This window comes from Sturnus vulgaris, chromosome 1 (genome assembly GCF_052056855.1).
Source record: "Sturnus vulgaris isolate bStuVul1 chromosome 1, bStuVul1.hap1, whole genome shotgun sequence".
NCBI lineage: Eukaryota > Metazoa > Chordata > Aves > Passeriformes > Sturnidae > Sturnus > Sturnus vulgaris.
The window spans coordinates 101100667-101126047 of record NC_142243.1 but is presented as its reverse complement, the minus strand read 5'-3'; the positions used below and the strand labels follow the sequence as shown (position 1 = coordinate 101126047).

Sequence of the window (25381 nt, the reverse complement as noted above, 5' to 3'; positions counted from 1 at the left end):
CATCCATCTAGACCTTTAAGTCACAATGTACGAATTTGAAGTGTAAATTCATGGATTAAATAATGGAGCAGTGTCAATGTGTAGTGTTTAATTCCTCGAAAGTGGCATCAGTGGCCAAATCCAAGTATCAAGGAGAGAAATAGGTAGAGGTAGATAGGGTAGGAAAACTAAAGATAATCTTTACTTGTAACACAAAGCAACACCAAGACCTGTTAGTGGTCACTCTACTCCTACAAATCAGCTGTTTAAATAGAACAATGTATTTCCATTATAGTAAGTATTAAAAGAAGCTGGAAGACCAAAACTTTTTCTTGGAAAAAATAATGCTGGATAGGGGAGCAATGTTTAAACATTGCAGCAGGAGTAGAAAAAGAAATATAATGTATAACTTCCAAAATGTCATTGAATCACAGAACAATTCAGGACTTCTGGAGCCCATCTAGTTCAATCTCCTGCTCAAAGCAGCATCAGTCAGATCACATTGTTCATGGCCATGTCCAGTTGTTTTTTGAATATCTCCAGGAATGGAGGCTCCATGACCTCTAGAAAGCTAAACAAGAAGTCCTGCACCTGCAGCCTGATAATGAAAGCAGTAGAAGAGGCTGGGAACAAATTGTGTGGAGTGCAGCTCTGCTGCAAAGGCCCCAAGGATCCCGTTGGGAAGGGAGATGAGCTGAGCTGGGCCAGCTGTGTGGCAGCAATGAAGGCAAACCATGTCCTGGAAAATCTCAGGAGGAGTATGGGCAGCAGCATGAGGACTCTCAGCCTGGGAGGCTTCTCCATACTGAGCCAGACCTGTAATACTGTGTCTAATTCTGGTCCCTCACTGCTCTACTCAGGACAGGAAAAAAACTCCAGAGAGTGTCAGTGAGGAAGTTGGAGGCTGGAGAACCTGTGGCAAGACTGAAGGAACTAGATTTGCACTAGTGAGGAAAGAAGGCCTGGGGGCAACTAATCACAGCCTTCTAGTTTTGAAAAAGTGGCTGAAGTGTTCTCAAGGATCCTCAAGGGGAAGGACAAGAGGCAATGGGCAGAGGTTGCTTCAGGGGAAATTGGCTTGATATAAGGAATAAGAAAAGAATAGCCAACTGATGTTTAGAGCAACTAAATGTGAGAGCAGGCTAAGCAGAGAGGTCAGCATTTCCTCACTGGAAATCTTGAAGACCTAGCATGGCAAGGCTCTTTGTAACCTAATGGAAGAGCCTGCTTTCAAGGTGGATCAGGTGATCTCCAGAGTTGCCATCCAAGACAGACTTTTCTGTGAACAATGAAGTTTTATGTCAATAAAGTTGCTAATACAATTCTTGGTATATCTCTGTGCTGCATGTGTTGTGTCAAACTGGTCTTACCCTCTCCTGAGTATATTTCAGTGGTGGAAAAAAATTCCTTAATCTTCTTAGTGTCTCTTAAAACAGTCTCAGGAGAACTCTTCTTTGAACTGCTCTAGTGTTACTGCTTTACAGTAGAGGATATGATGGTCTATTGTGCCAGTCATGTATATTCTGCTTTTGCCATTAAAATCTAGCCATGTTTTGACAAAGTTCAAAGCCTTGAAAACCTGTATTTTATTTTTTGGAAAGCATTTCTGACTTTGCCAGCTAAAATGTTTCATGTCATCTGTAAAGCTTTGAATATGATGGAAATTCAGATAATTTTCTCTCTTGAGTAATGGAATATGTTTCCCCCAGTTCATTCAGGGCTGAAGACTGGTATTCATTGTAAGAACTAAACATTTTACAGACTAGTACAGGGACAGGTGTTTGAGGTGAGATCATGGAGCCATTCCCTGTATGCATATCCCCTGGCACTTGGTCACATGGAAAGGAAAATTGTTGAATTAAAACTTAAGGGAAGAAATAGACCAAATGTTAGAGCATGGGAGAAAAATAAAAGAATAAATGTTCTGGCACTCTATGAAGCATCTTATCCTTTGAATAGCTGTGAGAAATACCAAGGTCAATGGTAAGCTGGCTGCTCAAATAATTGCTATGAGAAATGCTGAAGTGAAGAATGGGATGGGGCAATTTTGGAGAAAAGATATATTACTAAAGGTAATAAATCTATTTTAATTGACTGCACAAAGCCAGGGAGACTTGTGCAGAGATAACAATCCCAACAATGAGAGGGGGGTGAAGCAAAGAGCATGGACACAGTCTGTCACTTCAACTCAACTATACCTGGTAAAAAAAGGTCTGTGCAGCAGGACAAGTGCACATTAACAGAAGGCAAGGAGAGATTGTTCAGGTTTTTACACCCAAGTAAATTGCTCTCCAATAACACTACCTCATTTGTTCCAGCAGCTGGGAGATATTCAGACATGGCCCAGGAGAGGCCAGTTCCAAAATACAGAGAGCATGTGTTTGGAAGAGAGGGTTTCAGTACCAGGGACCCTGATGAAGCTGGAGGATAGGCACTTAGGAGGGGAGAGACTGGAATTGAGGTCTCTGAAGCAGGTCCTTATTGGTCCTTGGGGGGGAAATCAAGAAGAATTGAACTAGAATATCAAACAGCTGGGCTTGCTGTGGAGTTTTGCACAAACCAAACTCACTTTTTAATGCAAGTGAAAAGCAAAATCTGGATATCTTAAATTCAAAACAAAAGTTTAAAGGACATTTTTTTTACTTTCTTTTGTTTTCACCATGCAATTCTTTGTTTCTTCCCTGCCAGTATAATCCACATGTTTCAGAAGCAAGAAAGATGTAAAAGAAAATTAATATTTGTGAAACCATCTGTGTGAAATATACTTCTGTGATGACCATTATAAAAGAACCTTGAGAAGTCAGGTTGTGCCATTAAGTTGGAAAAACATTGTAAATTTATGACAGTCAAACAAATTTGTAAAACCTTTACTTAGCTGAATGGTATTCATCATTTATTCTGACTGTGGTGAAAAATAGTTATGGAAAATCAAATGCAATCATATATTTATGACAATGTGTATCATAATACGTGTAGAATAGGTGCCAATAAACATAAAGGTATTTATTTGTCATAAGATACAGGCTAGGAAGGCCATAAATCAGACCCAGTGGGGCCCACTGCTATAAAGAACAGGAAAATGGTAAACTATATGGAACTAGCAGTCAAAGTAATATTGAGGTCTTCCTTTCCTAGCCTTCAGCCCACGACTCTGCATTTCTATTTTTTTTTCATATTATGTGCATCTATTTTCATTATTTAAGGGCAGAAAGTAGATATACTACATAAATAATACAAGTTCATGATGAAAGTTAAAGACCTAATTATCTAGACTGCAGTTTATAACACAAGTAAAAAATATGTGAGGTTTTTTTTTTCCTAATGACAACATTTTCCCTTGAAGCTACTTTGAATCGTGTGTCTGTTGCTGGGGAATATTTACCACATTGCTGTGGAAATGAGAAGAGGCATGGACCCTTTTGCAGTCACTATAAAAGGAAGCAGACAGGTACAAAAAGCAGGTTATGGCGTATGAGGGAGGGCCAACAGGTTTGTCACTGTAATTTGTTTTCCCTTAATAAAGGGAGATTAAATGTAATAAGTCTTATGAGTACGAAGTTTCCTTTAAGGTTTTGGTTTACTTGGAGTAAGGGAGGCTTTGCAATGTAAATAAAGAGCAATTTATTATGAAAATTAGCACAAAACTATCTAATTTTTACTTCTTCATAGAGGGAAATTTGAAATTCAAATCACTGGCTGATGAAGGTTATTAAAAATGCATTAGAGTTGAAAATGTAGCTGTATGTAATTGTCATAATAGATACTCAAAATTAATTTATCCCCAATGACAATTAAGCTAAAAGAATTTTCAAATTATCAGCTAACAAACTTCAGTTAATTTTAGAAACAAATAAAATGAAAACATTTCAAAAAGTTTGTAAAAAATCAAAACTATTTGAAAATAATCCTAAAAAAAAGGGTTGCATTTCTGTTTCGAATCCTTCCTTTTCTTCTCTTGCAAATTGCTTCACTCTTTCAATTTTCTTTTACCTCAGTTTCTCTCTATTGCATTTTTCTCTCACCTTTTTCTCACAGAGAAGTCTGGACCATTTTGAGTGTATGTGTACACACAAGCACAAGCATGGGGTGAATTTAGATTAAACTAAACTCATTCATTTTCCCTTCTGTACCTGGTAGTTTTTCATTAGTTGATGCATTTTTCTGATGAGCACCCAGGGATCTCAAAAGTAGTCTGGTGCTATAAATACTTCCTCAAGAAGTTCTGAAATGCCTATAATATATATGTTTATATTTAAGAACAGCACCAAAATGCCTGTTTTGGCACTGATGAATTGGGATGGGAGTTATTTTTAAATAAACGGAGGCATATTTACAGCCTTTAAAAATCAACAGAGGGGAAAGTTTTTCTAAATAATACTACTTTTGTGGTGGGTGTGTAAGTAATAATGTTTTCTGAAAGCAAGACAAACCAGAAACTGTTGGCTAGTGGATATAGTGGATATGTCTGTGATTGTGCTTGTGGATGTACCCACATGGGCTTGCACCACTTGCTGTTGACTTGTTGAGCCCCCAGCTGAGTCCTGTGCTTGTGTGTGTATTCCTCCCCTTTGGCATAAGGTGAGAAAGCCAAAAATAAGGACTGCAAAGATAAAGATGTCTCTTCTCTATTCCTGGCTAATGTATTTTTTTTTTCTGAATATACCTCTTGATAGTTCAGCAGATACTCGGCATCTGAGAGGTCCTTAAAATCTGCATCATGGCTTTGTTCTAAGCTGTGATTTTTTTCCCCTGTGAGTGTTATGTTAGAGGTAAGCCAGCCTTTGTCTCCTGCTTCTGACCCCTGTCTCCCTCGTGGTTTCAAGATCTGGCTGAAGGGAGCTACAGCTGAAATTAAAGGCTTTCACAGATGGAAACAGATAGGAAGAGGAATTACACCTGGGGCTTGGCCACTGGCGTCATGGGCAGCATAGATACAGGCATAATAATTTATGTGCATTGAAAGCCTATGGTTACTTGGATCCTCTAACACTCCTGACCCAGTTTGTCGATGCAGAGAGATTTTGTGGTTAGGGTTTTAGCTTTCAGTTTAGCAGGAAGAATTATATATATGCATTTAAGTGATTATTGCATGTAAGTGATTTGTTTTCAAATTTAGTCTATGTTAATAAACACTTATTTTTAATTGAGCTGATCTAACAAGATAATTTTGGAAACTACTGCAAGTCAGCTGATTTAAGTAAACAGAGAGAAAAACTTAAAGGAAGTTTTGGAAAAGTATGTTTCTCCTTTTCTTTCTGTTCAAAGACCAGTAACATATTCCTTTTAATTAACCAATACCTTTGGATCAAAAATATAACAGATTTGGACATAATAATGTGCTTTGGAAATGTTAAAAGTGAAAACTCTGAAAACTGAAAACTGTTTCTAACTGTCCAGTGTATTTTAGTCGCCTCACAAGGATATTAACACTCCTCTAATGATCTAGTGTTCATAGTGAAATATTGCATAAATATTGTTTGCATGCCTGCTAACTCTAGCAGGAAGTTTGATTCTGAAATTTTTTGGGTTTTTTGTTGGTTTGGGTTTTTTTTAATTGCAGCTGAAATTTGAAAGGATAATTGTGAAATCTATTTTATTTCAGTTGTGAATCATCTTCCCCCTCTGCCATCTCTCTCTAGCACGATGCTATTTTTCAAGTGTGCACCTGGGTTGAAAATTAGAAAATTTGTGTTGTTTTAGTATTAAGGCATTAGTTTAAATTTTGTTAACACTCACTTTTACAGAAGGCTGTATTTTTCCCCTTTTATTTTTATGCATACACAGTAGCCTGATATTCAGATTACTCTTCAGAATAAAGGGTTAGGTTGGAAAATGTATTTCAGAGGATCTTTAGGACAGTAAGGAAATGGGATTGAGGAGAACTGATATTTTTGTTCTGCAAATGAACTGGGACATTTGTCTGTACAAATACCCCATGAAGCATGAATGCATTTTTTTTCAGTATGTATTTAAAGACCCTAATTAAAATGTTTGTTGAGGGGATAATTCCATGTACACATGAACTGATCAGGTTTTAACTATCGCTTTCAAACACCAGGCTACCAGCCAGAGCCAGAATAATCCCAGAGGGCTGGTTGATTTTATGGGTTAGGCAGCAGCTCATCCTGACAGTATTACAGCAGCACGGCTTGAGAGAAAGCAACTTAGCTTGGAAAAACCCTCACATCTTTGCCTAGTAAAGGCAGCTGATATGACTTTAATATGCTTACTCTGCCCTGGTTGGTTTGATTTCCTAACACTGTCAACCAATTTAGCATTTAAAGTGGCACAACAAAAGCTAGTCAGGGAAGATTGTTTTCCATCCTTAATTTTTTTAGGTTTCTTTGAGACAAAATTAAGAGTTTGTAACTGCTTATGTGATCAGTTAGAGCACACCATGAAACTGGTTACCCAGGCTGTAGTCCGTATGAAAGTCAGATGTTCTAATACTTAGAAATAGTAAAGACTTAATGGAGAGAAGTTTTCTTTATACCCTTCAAAATTTTGAACCTGCTTTACCCTTCTCCTAATCCTAATCTCAACCCCATGAGCTTTATTTTAGCTGGATTTTTCCTCTCCTCTGCTCTAATTATAGCAGAGGAAGATGAGTAGATAATCTTTGTGAGTGCACTGGCGTTTGGCCAGTGGTCAACCCACTAAAGTTGTAAATAGTAATAATTTTTCTTTCTCTTCCATTTATGTAAATTTTGAGAAATTAAAATAATTATTTTATTTTGTATTCAGTCTAAATTTGCATAATGTCATCTAGGTTTTCTAAAAATGCTGAAAAATTCAAACATTAATTTTTTTTTAAATCTCAATTTTATCTGGAGGCTAAGAAGGAATTATTCATTATCTTTCTATTATCAGATCTACACATATCTCTTCCCATCAAAGTTTTCTTTTTTGCCCAACATTACTGCCTTATACTTTGCCTGATTCTTTCTAAATATATTAATTAATTCTGCCCATTTTTGGTTTTTTTTATTATTTTTATGATGTACTTTTCCAGTTAACAGACAGGATTCTTACTGTTGTTTTAGGCGTGGTTTCCTTTTAGTACTTAGAGGAATGAACATTTACTTGGTTGAAGTTTCTTAAACACTTCTCTGAAATAGCAGCTGGAGACCTGCCCTAGAGGCATAATGTGGAGGTTGATATGCCACTCCTTGGCAAAAGTCCTGGAGAGTGTTGTTACCATAACAACACATTTTCCAAGGGTAAATCCACATGCAGAGATGGGGAAAACTCTTCTATTCTCTTTCTGAATTTTCTTTGCTCTTTTATGATCCATTCTTTCACTTCTCTGATCCTGGGATTTCTCTTCTCCCTTATTATGTTCCTCTTGTAATCTTGTGGTTTAAGATTTGCTATTCTTTCATTAAATTGGTTTTCTTTTCTTTCCTTTTTTTTTTTTTTTTCTGCCTCTTAATACATTTTAACCTTAAGTCCTGTTCTCCAGACTCTTGCATCTCCTTGTCCTATTGCTGGTTTTGTGCAATATACAGAAATGTGTTTCATCTTAAATACTCTGAAAGCCCTAATCCCATAAGGGTTTGCCCAAACTCACAAGATCCAAATATTCTTGCAGGTCAGTTAGCATCCTTTTCTTAGACTTAGAAGCTATTTCTTATGAGAAATTGTCTTGTCCAACTCCTGCTCACAGCAGAGCCACCCGTGAGGTCCAGGGTCTGAGCAAACATGGGTGCACAGGGTGATGTCCAGCTGAGTCTCCAAGGATGCAGATTGCAGAGCCTCCCTGGGCTGCCTGTCCCACTGCTGGATTTCTTCCCGGTGGAAACACTGCTTCTCATATGCAGCCTGAACATCTCTTGTCTCAGTTTATGCCCATTATCCATCTTCCCATCCCCAGGCACAGCTGTGAAGAGCCTGGCTCTGTCTCCTTGATAAGCTCCCTGCAGGCACTGGGGGGACTGCAGTTAGATGCCCCCAAAGCCATCCCTGCTACAGGATGGAGCAGCTACTACCTTCAACCTCTCCACCCCACAGGGCAAGTGATCAGCTCTGGCAGGCCTGGAAACCCTCTGTTGAACTCACTTTGTCATACCAATTTCATTGAAATTCTAAAACTGGGCAGAGTATTATAGACGTGATCTAATGAATACTGGGGGGAAAAAAATTCACTTTCCTTGATTTATGGCCTGTGCTTCCATTAATGCAGCTATTTCCCCAGTCCTAAAGGTCTTTATGCTTTTCAGGCAGCACACTGCCTTTTCTTAAGAGCCCAAATCACATCCAACTCTATCCAAAGCTGTAACAAAACTTCTGCTCTGTGGCAATTGGATCTAGCAATGTTGAAGGAGCCACCAAGGCAGGTGTTTAGATGCTTTAAGATCCTGACTGTGGTCCTTTGATCTGTAATGGGCCAACATCTACTGTTCTCCTTTTGCAGACTGGAAGCAGCACATTGGTACCTCCTTTGTCTTTTTCTTGCTGTGAGAGTTGACATGGCCCTTGCTTTTTATATCACTTTCTTATTGTTCCTGTGCTGTTTCTGGTTTGGATGATTTTTTTACTGTCTGGGTGTGACTCACTGGAGTCCCTGCTCCTTGCCCCTGTGTTGGCTTTTGCTCTGTCACATTACTGCTTGCATGGTATTATACAACAGATGGTCGTATGTGGGCCATTATTAAGAAATAAGAGGATAAATGATTTCATTTTAAAGCTCTCTTCTGCTTCTATTTTTTCTAGTTAGAGCTTAAATGACAGGAAGGTAGTGTGCAATGCAAAACAGAAACCCATTTATGTAAATTCAGACCTTTTCCTCTGCCCAGGCAATTTCCAGGACTGTGCACAGTGGAAATAACATTCAGTAGATGGAATTGCAGAATCATTTTCCTCCCAGTTTCATATGGGAGGCACATGTTTAGAAGAATTCAAATAAGATATAACCCAGAATAGGGCACTTTAGATTTTATTCATTATTTTTGTGGTTTTCATCTCTTTTGGACCTCCTTTCTTATTTACCATGGAATTGTAATTTTTGTAGTGATGCAAATATAATAAGTCATTTGGAAGTAATATTTCTGTAAATGTGGAAGAGTTATCTCATCTATTTAAATGTACAATTTGAGCACCAGACCCCAAAATGTACAGTCTTTACATTACATGTAATACAAAAGGAAATCCTAGATCTTCAGCTGCATGACTAGAACAGATTTTTAGTACAAGAAGCAAACAAAAAATGTCCAGTGTATGTCAATAGTGAAGTGTTGTAGATTAAAGAGAAAGTGTATTGAATTGTTCCTAAAATCCTTCCCTTTTGAAAGAAATAAATATAGTTGCAAAAAAGTAATCAGTAAAGAGGAAAATTGCATTTACTGTTAAGAAGCAATGCACCTCAGTTAATATGAACCTTTGTTTAAATTGTGTCTTTTGGAATTTAATAGCTTTTCACATCTAAGAATGTAACTAAGATACTGGAATGATAACAAAACACACAACTATTTTTAAGGATAGGTGTTTTAGGATGCATAACCATTTCATAATATAAATTACTGTGCTAGTATAATGAAATAGTGATCTTGTAATTATTTCCTGTTATTTACCTAGGTAACAAATGCTCACTCAAAAAGACTTTAGGTTGATAGACAGGCAAGGGCTAAAGTGTTTTTAGAGAGATCAGAAGTTTGTTACTAGAAATCGATTATCTGAACTTTTCTGGCTAGACAGAGGTAACTGACCACTTCAAAACCTGGCTGTGCTGTTCAGAGATTTTATTTTCCTTATAACGATCCTAAATAATTTCCTTGATCATCAGCCTGTACCTGTGCATCCTGATTGGATTTAGGCTATGGATACCTGCCACCAAAGGCTTTCTTATATTAGTAGTTTTCCTGGACTCAAATTATTTACTAGAAATCTGCAGCATGACTATTGAAATTAAATTACAGTTGGTGTAGCTAGAGACAAGTGGAGTAAGACTTCTGAAATCTGTCAGGATGTTTTTTGGATGGTTTTCTAGTCTCTTGGCACAGATATGCACTAAAACTAATACACACCAATCTTTTATATTTCTTGTAATTCAGTTCCCTGGCATCTGACAATGCTTGCTCATTCTGGTATGAGAAAAAGCAAAAGTGGTTTTAAAGACTGATACCAAAAAAAAAATCAAGAAACTAAATAGAAAAAAAAACAGACTAAGAAATGTATATGTGTGGGCTGCTGAGTGATGGACATTCGAAGCAGGAGTTATTGATGAGGAGTAGGAGAACTGAGAAATGGTCCAGGTGCAAAGAGTCCCTAGCACAAAACCACACTGAGCAACATATGGAGGATGGCACTAAATGATAGCACTAATGTCTAGTAGAGAAAAGAAAGTCTAAGTTAACATGCTAATGGTAGTGGAAAGTTGTACATAATTATAGATTATTACTAATACTACTAAATCTACTAATAGATTAATAAAAAAGGATTTGTTTCACATACTGTAAGAAAGCAAAGGATAAAAAATCGGAAAAAATCTATTTGCATGTTCGATTACAGAGCAGGCAATATTAGGGACTTTATTAATTGCTGAAGTTTTGCTGAAGTTAACTTTGGGGGAAATAGGAAAAACAGTTTTCAAAGTTTTTGTTGGTTTGGGTTGTTTTCAATGTTAACAAAGTTTTAGGTGAGGTATAATCCCACAATGGGAAAATGCTCTTTTATTTTTTTTTCTTTGTGGAAAGTCTAGGTAAGGCTCTTACATATGTACTGGCACAGAAATTTTTCCCTTTTTTATATTTGTCTTACTGATACAAGGTTATCAATGGTCTAGGTAGTTTCAGAATGATATTTTGTTGTTGTCAAGAAAAATAATATATTCAATGTATTAGACTGAATTTTGTCAACAAGTCCATTATAATACCACAGGGAGCAAATTTTGGTATAATGTTCCTTGCTTAAAAAAGTAGATATACCTAATGTACTACTCATAAAAAACAGGGACTTTTTCATATTTTTTTTCAATTGTATTAGTCTTTTAAAACCTTCTCAAAATCTGTGAAATGATGTTGTAAATTATTTCAAAGTAGTATAAGTTATAAGTAAAAGTTATAAGTTTTCTTTTTGCCTTTTCGGTTGCTTTGATACTTTTCCCCTTATAAAAATGCTTATTTATTTTTTGGGGTTTTTTTTAAATAATTGATAAAATTTAAGACACAATTTTAAAAATCCTTGAGATAAAGCAATCTGGTTGCCAAGGCAAGGTTCATTTTTTCCTTCATGCAATATAATATACTCTCTGGTGTTTATTTTTCAATTGCACATGTTCAGCAAGGAGAGAAATGACTCATGCTTAATTGGCATTAAATCCAGAATTCAGAATTTCATTTACTTAATTCTCTATCAATGGGAGGATAGACTTTCACAGTTTTTCCTCTGTCTTTCTGCTCTGACCATGGAAGGAAGCATATGGTACAATTTGGAAAGATGAACATTGAAGCAAATATTCATTTGTATTTGATATTGAAAATTTCATAACCAATATAAATACTGAGGGGCTTATTTGATAATATGGCCATTCTAGTTGTTAGGGTAAATTTGTGTTCCCAAAGTGTTCTCATTTATTTTTCTGTTAGCTTGACAGTAAAGCTATACTTCCTAAAATCATTATAATGTCCTCAAAATGTTATAGCTAAAATTATTTCCTACAGTTCTTGTAAAGCAAAGGATTCCAATGAGAAAGACATGTTTTTTGGAAAAAAAAAAAAAAAAAAAAAAGCTTAACTCGCAGAAATTCTTTGGCCACCCGTGTTAAACCACTATAGTATTTGACAAGGAAATAAATGTCTCACAATATCTCATAGTAGTTTCAAATAGATCCATTTTTTATGCAAAGGTGTACACAAAAGGGGTATGATTTCTGTGTGAGACTACAAATCCCTCAATACCTTTGTCTTAAAAAAAAAGGTAAAAGTCAGGGAGCTTGGAAGAGGCAATTCATATAACTTTGTCTGTCATGCTGGAGTTATGAGAAGTTTTGTGCTTTCTAGGGAGGTCCTATGATTCCAGAGACAAAGGAAAATTGAAATGTGTTTAAATCAAATTAAATCAAATACCCTTTTTTCCTGCATGAAGACTTTTTTTCTTCACTTGCCTTTTATCAACCTAATCTCTCATATGGGTACCAAAAACAGCACATAAGAATTGGGGATGTTTTCATTGTCTCTTTCAGACGTTAAATTCCCACCGGCAAATAAAAATAATTCTGTTGTATGTACATTTTTTGCTAACAATATTCATAAGTGTGTGATGGATGTTGCATATGTGACTATATTAAACAAGGCAGGATTAATGTACTGATCAATAAGATGGCTCAAAAAAATATTTACAGATGGCCATGTGTGTAATCAGGTATGTCTGTATTTATGTTTCAAACAAAAATTAATCTCAAAATTTTGTAGCTTTATGCCAGGAATGTAAGATTTTTTTGCTCTATTATCATTATTATCTTATAAACATTACAGGATCTTTCAGTAATCTGTAACACTCAAGTATTAAGAAAAAGATAGATCTCTACTATATGACAGAGAATAGAAGAAGGCTTAATACGGCTTGTTGTCACTATTCAAAGCAATTCTATTTTCCTTTTCTGGTATTCCAGAAAGAGAAATTTTCCCTTTTAAGTACAGCAAGATTTGAGGCATTTTTTCTGCATGGTGTACACTGTCACACATGCACACTAATGTGAAAATGTCACTTTCTATATCAATTGCTTGTGTAAGAATCACTGGAGCTTTTTCCTTCTATTAGTGTTTTCCCTTTCCTATTGCACTGCCAGCTATATTTTTAATTCTCTTTAATAATAACTTGAACTTTTTTGTGTCCCAATTCCTCTTAAATATTTTGCTCTTATATCTTCTAATTTAGCAAGACTAATAGATCTGTACCCTGTCTTTGACTTTGGGGCCTTCTCTGTCTTCAAAATTCAGTAATGACTTATGGATTTGGTATTGTTCCCTCAGGTTTTGAATTCTAGAGTCTGCTCTCTCTGCCTGCTAATGCTTTCTTTCCCCTTTTGGGGGATTTCCTTGAGATTCATGCTTTGGGTGAGTCATAAGAGCCCTCTGACACATTAGTTCATTTACCATGCATAGATAAGGAAAATCAACAGATATTTCAGTAACTTCTTTGATGGGACAGGGATATTTGTAGTATTCAGCCCTTCTCTTTCCCCAAGCCAAAAAGTAGTGAAATACATGGATTCTTACAAAGCCCTGAAAATGCATGACAAAAGTTACAATTTTAAGGGATTAGGAACTAAATGGTTAGGCAAATGTTGCACCTGTGTCCAAAAAAAAAAGGCCAAAAGGTCAATCTGGAGAATACAGAGAATTCTGGCAGTCAGCCAAAGGTCAACTTGAAGAATTTCTGGCAGTCTTACTTCAGCCTATAGGAAGAGCTGTGGAGCAAATCATATTAAAATATATTTTCAGACATGAAGGAAAAGATAGTATTTGGGAAAGGCAGCATGGATTTACCAAGTGTAAATCATGCCTGACCAGCGTGATCACCATCTATGATATGTGCTGAGAGGAGCTTTAGCAAGGCTTTTCACATTTTCTCCCATGATATTCTCAAATTGAAGTTGGGACATTATTATTTATGCAGGTGGATGTCTAGATGATGTAAAGCTGGTCAGCTGGCCAGACCCAGAAAGTTGTGGTTAATGGGTTGTAACCTACTTGGAGGTCTGTAGCAAGTGTGGAACTGCTGCAGTCTGTACTGGGACCTCTCTTGATATTGTTATCAGGGACCTGGGGGAAATAAGGGAGCTGCAGCAACTGTGCAGAGAGCAAATTGGGAAGGATCAGTTGATGTGCTTTTGGTAGTCAGGCTACCTTTTCAGCAACCTGCACAGGCTGGACAAATGGGGCTGACATGGACTTTGTTAAACTGAATAAGGGCAAAAACCAGGTGCCGGCCTGGGGATAGAAGAGCCCCTGCAATGGCACAGGTTTGGCATTGACAAGCTGGGAGCAGGCTGCAGGTAGGGCCCTGGATCTTGGTGCCTCAGCCAGCAAAACTCCATGGGCTGTATGGACAGAGCCATGGCCAGTCAGTACAGACAATTATTATTCCCCTCAATTCAGCACACATTAGATTGTATGTATAGTACCATAGCCATCTTTGGCCCACCTGTTACAACAACAATATTGACAAACTGGAGTGAGTTTTGCTGAAGGCTGTCAAGACAGACTCTAGAGCAGTCTTCAGCTCTGGTCTCAAGTTCGTCAGCACATAATACATTCCATTTCATGCTTTGTCTCAGTTTCTTTTGTTGGCTTGATGCCTCTCACTGCTCATCTGCTATCAATATTTTATTGAAATGTCTTTGCCCCAACGTGTTCCATTTTTTTACTGCACCGTATAAAATCTCTTCTGCTTTAAAAACATTGCTTTTAGCATGTGAAAAGAAATGCTGGAACTGTACACTAGGAGCATGACAATTACAAAGCAAAACAAACAAAAAAAAACCCCACCTACATTCAGTTCATTTTTTTCTGTAGTCATAAATGTCCAAACTCATGGATGACATTTTTCTAGAAATTAATTCTGCCTGAGGCAAATGTCCTGCCTTAAAAAAAAAAAAACTGACTCTAAACAGATAGTTTGCCCAGAATTCCAAGAAACTGAGATTTTATAATATGAAGTGTTAAGCAGTTTAATATAGGCTGGGCCACCAGCTCTGGTTTGAATAACATATTTTTCTTCTATTTTTCTTTATTGCAGTTATATACTTGCATCAAAAGAAAATGGAAATTGATTGAAATTTTTATGTTGTAAATTTGCTGCAAGAATATTTTATTGTTGATAAGGTTTTCAAATATTTAGAAAATAAAAGTTTGAGGTCTTTTGAGATGACAGATACATTTTAAAGACATATGAGGATGTATCCTTACAAATGTAGTGGTACGATTTGACATATTATTTGAGGTACCTCTCTTAGCTAATGAAACACTTTTCTTCCAACATTAGGTTTTGTATTTGATGCAGATTCTGAAACTGATCCAAGTTGTATGAGTATAGAAATTGAAAAATATCCAAGTTGCATGAGCATAGAAATTGAAAAATAGATTATACAAAATCCCAAGGCTGAGTTGATGTCATTTTAAACTGTTTTCACATAGGACTTTATTAAAGAAACAGAATTTTGTGGAAATGTATTATAGAAATAGACTTATTAGAGTTAAGTTTTGCAACTTAAGACTCTACCTATTTGTGTGGTTTTTTTATCAATTGCAAAGCTTACAAGTATAAATAACCCTAGGGGTTTAGGAATGGTACTCCCCAGTTTAGTTCTCCCACAGAGACTCTAAACCACACTGCTGCTCACTCGCTCCCTCCTTCCCCTCCCCTTCGCACTCCGTTCGGAGGGAGTTGAGAATTGGAGGCACAAAAGCTGAAAATCATGGGTTGAGATAAGAATGATTTACTAGAAACAGCAGTGAGACAAGAAAATGAACAGTAACAGCAGCAATATAAACGGCATAAGGTATTAGACCAAGAAACAATTTACATGGGAGAAAAAGCCTGTGACAATATCTGGCTCTCCCCCACCATGCTTTCTCCCCACTGGAAGGTGAGAGAGTTCCTTACCCCTGCCCCTGGCAATGAGTGAGGTGGAATGGAATAACATCTGGGCCTTGCCACACACCTCTCCTGCTTACTGTAAAAAATTAACCCTGTTCTGGCTGAAACTAGGACAGGGGAAAAACAGTTTGTAGTAAAAATTGAGCAGTTAAGGTTAATATTTTTATTTGTATTGTTTATATACCGGTCTAAAATACTTTTCTTCATTTTAAGGTAACTGAGCTGCACAATATCAAAAACATAACCAGATTGCCTCGAGAGACAAAGAAGCATGCAGTGGCAATTATCTTTCATGATGAGACATCAAAGACATTTGCGTGTGAGTCAGGTAAGCAATTGGTGCTTCATCTCTAGCTTGAAGAAATCAAGTTACACATCAAAGTCTGGCTCGGATGAATTAACTGACAATGCCAGATAGAAATTCTTAGCTAAAAGAAATTTGTGGTAAACAAAAAACTTTGGAGTTTGGGGTTCAGTAGGGATTTTTTTTTTTTTTTTTGGTAGGTGATGAGAGGTGTTAGGGGTGTTGCAGAGCTCTTTTTTCCATTATTTTTCTTTGTATGCAGATGGTCTAAGACTAGAGGTTTCCAGCTAAACTTTTAAATCCTAGTAAAAATAACCTGTAAAATGTTATTAAGTCAAGATTCTTTTTTTAACAAGCTTTGCTATAGGCACTTACTAAACTAATAATTATCATGCCATTGCATATAAGTGGCAAATACCAGCTAAAAACTCTGGATATTTTAAAGTAGGATGTCAAGCAGTCTGTGGTTTGAATAACTCCGTAGCATAATGACTAGACAGGCACAGAACAAGACTTGGGCATTATGGCACATAATAGCAGGTAGTTACTTGTGAGACACTGAACACTGCACAATTAAAGTGCACTATTTTCTTGTTTGAAAGTACAGTTGTACACATCTGTGTCCTAGGGTATATTTTAACAGAAAAAAAAGTTTTTTAAAATAGTGGGAAATTCTTTAAAATTTGTGCTTTTTAGTGACATATTTGAAATTGTGCATTTTAAAAGTTTATATCGATAATACTATATATATATGTTGTTTGGAGTTTTTATATATATAACATTATGTATCTATGGTGAAGGGCCTAGAGGAAAAGCCATATGAGGAGTGACTGAAGTTACTTGGTCTGGAGAAGAGGAAACTGAGGGAAGACCTCATTGCAGTCTACAGTTTCCTTCTGAGGGGAAGAGGAGGGGCAAGCACTGATCTCTTCTCTGTGGTTACGAGTGTCAGGGCCCAAGGGAATGACCTGAAATTGTGTCAGGGGAGGTTTAGGCTGGAATTAGGAAAAGGTTCTTCCTCCTGAGGGTGGTTGAGCTCTGGAAAAGGGTCTGCAGGGAAGTGATGACAGCACCAGCCTGACAGAGTTCAAGAATCATTTGGAAAATACTTTTGGGCACATGGTGTGACTCTTGGCACTGTCCTTCGCAGGGCCAGGAGTTGGACTCGATGATCCTTGTATATCCCTTCCAACTCTGGATATTCTATTAATCCATATCAATATTATCATATAAACATTGCATCATGTACAGTCTAAATAATAAATGAAATGCAGTGAAACAAAATCTGAGAAATGTGGAGGAAGTTAAAATTTGCAAGGTTATGAATTATGTAGGTTTTAGATCAAATATTGCAAACAGTTGTAAATACAAGGCACAGGTACCTTAAGGTGCTAACAGGGGGTCAGTATGAGATGCTCTCCCTTTAGTCTCTATACAAAGGTGTGTTTTGAGTGGACTGAACCCTGGGTGAAGTGGCAGACAAGTGGAGAGCTTGTGGACAGATATCAAAGTTCAGACCAAGATAGGTGATGTAGTAGGTGCCTCCTCTAGACCTTCTCATCAACAAGAGAAGCCAGATGAAGCAATCTTAGGGCAGGTAGAAAAAGCTTCCTAGCCCCAGGCATTAAAATTCTTGGGTGACTTTAACCTCAGCAGTAACTACTGGAAAGCCAATAAGGCTGAAAACAATCTGAAACAGATTGAACTCAATTTCTTGATACAGATGATCAATAGTGTGATGAGAGGAGATGTTTGTTCAGGGACATGCTCGGCAGGATCCTGTGGATCCTTGAAGGGCAAAGGAGACCAGGAGAGCTATCCAATCTGCAAGGACAGCATCTTCTAAGCACAAGAACTGTTCTCCCCATTCTCAGAAGACAAGCTTTACAGAAGATGAGTATGAATGACATGGAGCTCCTGACTCAGCTCAAGTACAAAAAAACCCTACAATGAAGCAGAGACAGACTGCTTGGGAGGGGTACATAGACATTGTCTGTTTATGTAGGAATGGAGTTGAGCAAGCTCCAGCTCCGGGAAGTACAAGATAAAAAGGGTTTCTTAAAGTATATCAGGAGTAAAATAGAGACCCTCTTGCTTGCTGGAATGGTCAACGTAGTGACAAGGGTCATGAGAAAGGCTAAGGTACCTTTTACACTGAGGTTTTCACTTGCAAGGCTTGACCTCAGGCCTTCCAGGTCCCTTAGCCCTTGAACGTGATGCAGTATCCCCAGCAGAGGAAGGCATAGTCAGACATCACTAAATCACTTGAATTTCATACACAAGTAGAAACTTGATTGTCAGGAATAACAAGGAGGCTCCAAATAACTGTACTCGTCAGCCTTGCCTCCATCCCTGAGAGCACTGTTGGAGCAAGTCAGGTGTAAATACACAGAGGACAACAAGGTGAATGGGAGTAGAAAAAAACATTTCCCATATGCAAATCATATTTGCCATGATGAGGAGTCTGGCAAAAGAAAGACAGTAGTTCTTATAGACTTTGATTTTAATGGTCTTTGACACCCTCTGTAGCTTCCTCCATAGCCCCCAAAATTAGTGGGGCATGGGATGGATAAAGACACTGTAAAGTGGACAGAAAAAAGGCTGGACGTATAAAACCAAGGTTGTGAAGCCAAACTTGCAGCCGGGAGGTAGTGGATCCCTCAGGAATCAGTGCTGGGACTAATCCTATTCAATGTCTTCATTGACAGCATGATGAGGTGGAGGGTACTCTCAGCTGGTTTGCAGGTGACACCAGGTGGGGGTGACCCAAATTGGGAAGGCAGGGCTGCTGTCAGAGGGACCTGGACAGGTTGGAGAAATGTGCTTACATAAACCTTATGAAGTTCAGCAAGAACAAAAGCTCCTTCCCCTGGTTTGTGGTAATCCCAGCCATAAGGCAGGCTTGGTGACAGCTGTTGGGAAGCAGCTCTGCAGAAAAGGCTCTGGGGTCATGGTGCACAGCACACCCTGGACAGCATTTGCTGGGGTCTTCACAGCAGATACTGGAAAGTATCTTTTATTTAGCACTTGTAGGACCATGTCTGCACTCAGCACAATAGTGACATACAGGAGTGAATCCAGGGGAAGGCACCAAGAGTCAGGAGCTCATGACATATGAAGAGAGGCTGAGGGCTTGTTAAGGGTGGAGAAAAAATAGTTCAGAGGATCTTTTTGCTTACGTGATCTGAGAATACAGAGAAGATGGAGCTATAAAAGTATCAGATATTTGCTGTTTCTGAAAGACTACAAGTCTTAGCTGTGAGTATAGTGGAGTTTCAATCAGTTTGCCTTTCTCCATGCCTTTCTCCATGCCTTCAGTCTATCTAAGCAGTATAGACTGCATCACATCTATCAGATGAGAAAGATACACTGTTTTGTTTCCCTAAAATCTGACTCTCTTTAACTCCAAATCTTTTGTGTTTTCTGAACTAGGAAGATACGGTCCAAAAAAAATTTATTTCCAGAGTAGTTTCCACAGTGAATTCTGTCTTCTCACAAGGAACTGTTACCATTTTTACTGCTGTTGAAATGTGCCAAGTACTTGGCTTCCTTGGATGAAACTTAACAAAATTTATGGAATATTGGGAGACCTTGCTTCTTATTTAAAATGGATTCTTTTTCTTCTCTTGTTTAGTGGCTTATATGGGAAGATGCATTGACTTTTAACAGCCTCACAGCGTATAGTGACATACACACAATGGTGTTTATTTTGGCAAATGTTCTTGCCACTTTGGTTAATACAACAACTTTGCTAATCTCTCTTTTTTTCCCATGGCTTCAGTGTCAAAAAAACACTCAAGTGGTTTTGACTCAAGGCAAAAATTTTTTAAACCATAACTGCTTGACCTAGAATTTTTTAGGACGCCAGAGTTTCAAAAGTGTCCAAAATAATGTGGACATTTTTCCACTGTGAAGCTTCTGAATATACAGAAGCAGATACCTTGTTTCTTATCATCTTGACTTCCAGAAGTAGATGAAAGGACAGTAACATTAAATCCATTGCAAAAGGTCTGCTGAGCACAGCGTCAACAATTTTTTGGAGACTAGGAGAAAGGAATACCTAAAGCTGACTTGTTTTTAGGGACTGAACAATGTGAGGTAGGGATTTTGTCAGTGTTGTGCCAGAAAATGATTTTAAGTAATGGTATCATTTTGGTTTTGATAGTATGAGCTGATGTCTTCTCCTCTGTGCTGTCTTAAAGTGCCAAAAAGCAGCACATTTTTCTGGCACATAGCTTTCTTAATTGTGGAATTAAGCACAATAAAATACTGTTCTGTTTTAAAATAGGTCTCTAAAGATGCAGAACACTTTAGTTCTCCCCAGAAAGCCTGAGAGCTGTGATACCAGCCCACTGGGTGTGCTGGCTCAGAGCCTGTGGTTTTTTCCTAAGCTCCTGCAGCTTTTAGTCCCTCATCTTGCTTATTGTCTTCAAGGCAGCTACTGGCAAGTCTGAGCTCTGGGTGGGCTGTAACCCCTATATTTCCATTAGAATTTCAACAAATTAGTGATCTGACATGCATCTAATTGTTGGTAATCTTCATTTGCTAATGAAAACATTCTACAGAAAAACAAATCAGAATCCTCCATATGCTTTTGTTATCACCTACCCATCACTATCAGCAGTGCTCCCAACATCTGCAACAGCTGTAGAAATGTGTTCCATTCTGAAACCCTATTGAAATATTTTGAAGAGCAAATCTATCTTATATATTACAGCTCCCTGAATAAAAACCTGGGATAACAAGTCCTTAAAGAGGAATTTTCCCTCTTCAGGAAGAAAGGGAAACTTCTTGCTGTCACTATATCTGTTTCTGACATCTTCTCTAGTGGACTTGTAACTTTGGTGATTAGGAAGCAACATTTTAAAATTCTCTGCTACCATAAGAATTGTTTCAGTGGACGTAAACTAATGAGAAGTCAGGCCTGATTAACTAACATGAAAAGTAGTCTATAACTCAGTGAACCTATAACAGATTTTAAAGCATGGGAATTCTTCTTCAAACCCTGGGAAATTATTGCTGCCCTAACAAGGAACATGCTATGATCTCAATTTGAGCCTTCCTGAAAATTGTGTGAAAGTTATTGCCATTAAGGGAATTTTTTTTTTTTAATTAAGAGTTATGAAATCCTGGGGGTTTTTCTTCTTCATTCTGAAGTGTATAACTAAGCAAGTGGAGAAGATCTTTTAGCTATGGATTCCAGCTGCTGACTTTCCCTGATACCTTTGCTAAAAAATCGTTGAGGTGGGCCTTGTTTGGTTGGGGACTTTTTGTTACTGTTGTTGAGTTTTTTTCTTCAAGTAGGTGTGCTGTCACTTTTTGTGTAGCTACAGCCATGCCTAGATGTGTGTAATTGTTAAGATGCTTTTCTTCCTGAGAGCCTGATATCTGTAATATGACTCTAAGACAAGTGCCTGAACTGAGACAGGTTTTCTGAAATGCTCTTTAAACTCTCACAAAACTTGTAGTTGTGATGCAGTGAGCAATGGTGTCTGCACAGGACCAGCAATAAAATGGAATTGGAGGGCATGAGTACTGATTTAATCTAGAATTTTATGGTGCTGTTCTGGAAGTTGCTAGCTTGATGAGGATTGTGCCTGAATAATAGCTAGCTTTCAAGGAATGCTGTTTCTGATTTGTACTAGTCAGGGACAGACCATATGGGAGCTTGATTTTTCTTTTAGTGATGACAGCAAAATACTAAGTGATACCAATCCCTGGGCATTTTATGCTTAGTGGCTCCTCCAGCAGAGGTTTGTGTAAAATCTATTTTGATTTCTAAATGACAGAATGTGATGAAAATTGATGAACTTTTAAACCTGGTGCTAAAAAAAAAAATTAAAATGAGAAGAGTTGAAAATATTATGGAGACAGAGATAAGAGAGACAAATTAGAGCTGAGAGGTGATTTTGGTGATTTGAGAATAGAATGAGTTGTTACATAAGGGGCAAAATTAAGAGAAATCTTAAAACTGCAACTGTTAAACAAAAGGAGACGTCCCCTAGGTTACTGACATTTTTGTGTTCTCTTCAGTACAATGCTCTACTCTATATAGAAGTAGATGAATTGAAGGGGTTTCTTTCTTTCCAGACATGCATGAACTGCAGCTTGGAGTCATTATAACTGAGAAACATCTTCATTATTTTTAAGCAGTTATACTTTGACTTTCCCTTAAAACTTTCACTATTCAAGTCCTGGGGAAAATAGAATTGGATTATTGCAAAGTGTCTATCAATTACTCTATTTGAAACTTCTGGTTTAGGGGTTTATTCATTCTTGTGGTTGTTTGGCTCAATTCACCATTTTTATTTCTTGAATGTCTTGCTTTGGTGATGGTTACCTTGATAAAACTCTTTTATAAATCTGTAGAATGAACAGGCTTTTTCTTCCGTATGCTTGTGTTTCAGCTTCTTTTGAGTGCAGTCAAACTGTGATAATCAGGTTTTGTCATAAGTCTCCAGAAAAAGTTCTACTTTGTTGAAATTGAAAGTCTCGTGGTGTCAAGTGGCAATGTGGGTTTCTTCTCAGTTCATATATTTTTTCCTTTTAAATCTGTTTTCACCATTTGTTGGTGTTGCTTTCTTTTCTTAAAGAAAAAAAAATACAGTGGTGGTATCATTTGAAAAGGCACAAGTTCATTTCATGTTTGTACTGAAAAAGCTTTTGGGCTACTAGCAAATTACTACTGATCATGAGTTGGGCTTTTTCTCCTTGATAGTTTTCACAAGCAAAAGCACTCTGTGCAGAAAGAGTTTGACAGATACCAGTGGAGTGTTAGATGCAATTCATATTCCTGTATCCTTTGGCAGTCAAGAAGCCTTGAAGTTTTGCATTAAAATTACTGTGAAACTTTGAGACTTTAAGGAGAAGCATCAGTGCTCATACTTGCTGTTATGATTAACAATACAAATGGCTATATAAGCTTTAAAAATAAAGCTTAAAAATATTCATATTGATATTCAAAAATTACCAGATTGAAGTTCCTATTTTTGCTGTTATTTTTGTGAGTTTGAAGTTCCAGGATCATGGAGGTGGTGAAAGTGAAGAACAACTTCCTAAATACTGTTTGGGCACTAGGAAGAGGAATACAAAGTTCACATTTTGGATGCAGAAAAATAAACCTAAATAGTTGAAACTATTCTGAAACATGGTATATTTCACTGTTAAGGTGTCAGAGATTTTATATGAAAATTTATGACTCCAGCTTTTCTATTTTCTGGTTTTGTTTGTTTATATGTAGAGAGAAAGGAACCTGCACTCTCATGAAGCATATGGTTCACTGGAGATCAGATGCGTGCTCTCACTTCTATATGTAACACCTGAGAACTAACAAAGACTGAAAAAGCGGGCATTACATGAAGATAAATATTTGCTCTGGTTTCTTACATTCTCCCTTTTTTATCGCAATTTTTGAAACACCATCCACTTTCAGGGAAAAGTTCAGTCTGAGTCATGGCAATGTTAAAATTTTCTTAGAATGCATAGTTGGCATCTCTGTTCTGACTTTAATATATATAAAGTAGAAGTATCTGGAATCCTCCTCTCATTGCTCTTGGTTGCCAGTTGATCCTTATTTTTCTTGGTTATCTGTCTGAACTACAGTGTTACAATTTTCTGACACATACTGGTAATATGTATTCCTGGCAAATGGAATGAATGCAGAAAATTAATGCTCCATCTTCAGGACATAGCTGTTGATGGAATAGGTTCTAGACTGTTGCTTTCCATCTTTTTCAGTCACTTCTAGGTTATTAATTGATTGCAGACTTGGTTCTAAAATTATTTAGCCTTTAAACAATATTTTGGGAAGACAATTTTTTTGTTTTGTTTTGTTTTGTTTTAGTAGAATGCTGAATTTGAAAACAGTAGACACACAAAATGGTCACCATCTTTTCAGCACTCCTTCCGGGCAGGTTCCTGAGCTAGGAATGCTGCTGCATTCTCAGTTCATAGGGAAAATGTGGGACAGGAAGGAAATAAGGTTAACTTCCAGTAGGAGCATGCACAGGTGCTGTGACAAAATACGTAGGAAAGCTGTAACATTCCTAAATGCAGGAATTGGGAAAGGTAAACTTTCTCTAAGATTGCAATATGGGAAGCCCTAAAGTTTAGACTTTGAAAGTCAAAACCTTTGGAGGCTGAAATTTGTTTTCATTCCCTAAATTTTGATTATGTAGTTGTGTAAATTGCAGGGGTGATAAGGATTCAGTTGCCCTTGCTGTTCACATACTGTAAACTTGTCTGGAGACTCTTTAATAATGTCTAGCATAGTGGATCTAGATAAGTGCTCTCCATGATATTTGGAAAGTCGTGTGAGTCAAGTCAAGTCCCAGGTGGCTGAGGGAGAAAAGAAACATTGTGTCCATCTTTCAAAAAGGTAGAAATTAGGACGCTGGTTACTACTGACCACCCAAGCTATTCTATGATCCTAAGTAGAGAAGTATTACTCTTTTGTCCTGGACAAATATATTGAAGTGTAGACACTATCAGTTCTTTCCTCATCACAGTTTTACTTGAAGGTATTGAAATTTATATGAAATATAAACTGTTCCCATAGGAACAAAAGCCAAAGAAGATAGCTAAGATAATGATGAATTATCTATTTTAGAGTGCATGTAGAACTTCTTGAGAGTAAAAGATTAGGATAAAAAATCTTCCTGCCTGAAGAAACTGAGCAAGTTCAGAAGACAAAGAGAAGAGATCAAGAAAATTTCATCTGGTAGATGGTGCAAGGTCAGCACCATCTTGAATAGTGAATTTAGAGTGACTAGGAGAAATGGCATGAATCTCAAAGCCTCTGTCCTAGAAGTTCAACATACAGTTGCCTTTCCAAGTAAGCATGGAGTGGATGTGGGTTAGTGATGCTGAAGTTTAGGATGTAGGCATGTGAAGTTGGATTTTAATGGAAAGTATTTTGGTTGCTCACTTGTTGGTTTGGATTTTGGTACTGGGTGGGGCAGGGGGGGTGTAAGCTGTTTAAAATCAATGAACATTTTAGTATCTGCAAGCTCCATGTTTTATACTAGAAGAAAGTATGTATTAGTGAGATGACAGAAGCCCATAAAAATGCAGAACTAATAACATGGTCTAACGTTCAGCTGGAAAAAAAAAAAAAAAAAGCTGTTTTCCTTAGCCTCTGGCTGCTTACCTTAAACTGAAATCTGAAATTGCTAATATGTTGTGCATCTCTGTACAGCAGGATTTTTTTCTGGTCTTATTTTGAGATTTTTAGTGGTTTTGATAAAAGTACTGTGCCATAAATAGCTTCTAGTCCTATGAAACAAAGATATGGAGATCCTTTTGTATAATTCATGCCATAAATTAAGTTAGAATAATTTTTAATCATATTGCGAGTGTGAAAGTCTAAATGTACTTCCTCTCTTGTAAACATATTTTATTATAAGGTAAAGCAATAAGACACGACTTATTTTAACATGCCTTCATGCTATCTACACCTGGTTTTTCAAAATACTAGCCTGCTCTACACTGCCAAAAGGCATT

The 25381-nt window shown here is 37.3% G+C and overlaps 1 protein-coding gene across 1 annotated transcript in view; it reads left to right on the top strand.

Annotated features, from left to right (window-relative positions):
• The window catches only part of DOK6 (docking protein 6), a 249953-nt gene that overhangs the window by 100141 nt on the left and 124431 nt on the right, over positions 1-25381 (top strand). Inside the window, exon 3 of the mRNA XM_014870907.2 lies at positions 15790-15904. Coding sequence (XP_014726393.1) covers positions 15790-15904 — 115 coding nt within the window. The remainder of the gene's footprint in view (positions 1-15789; positions 15905-25381) is intronic.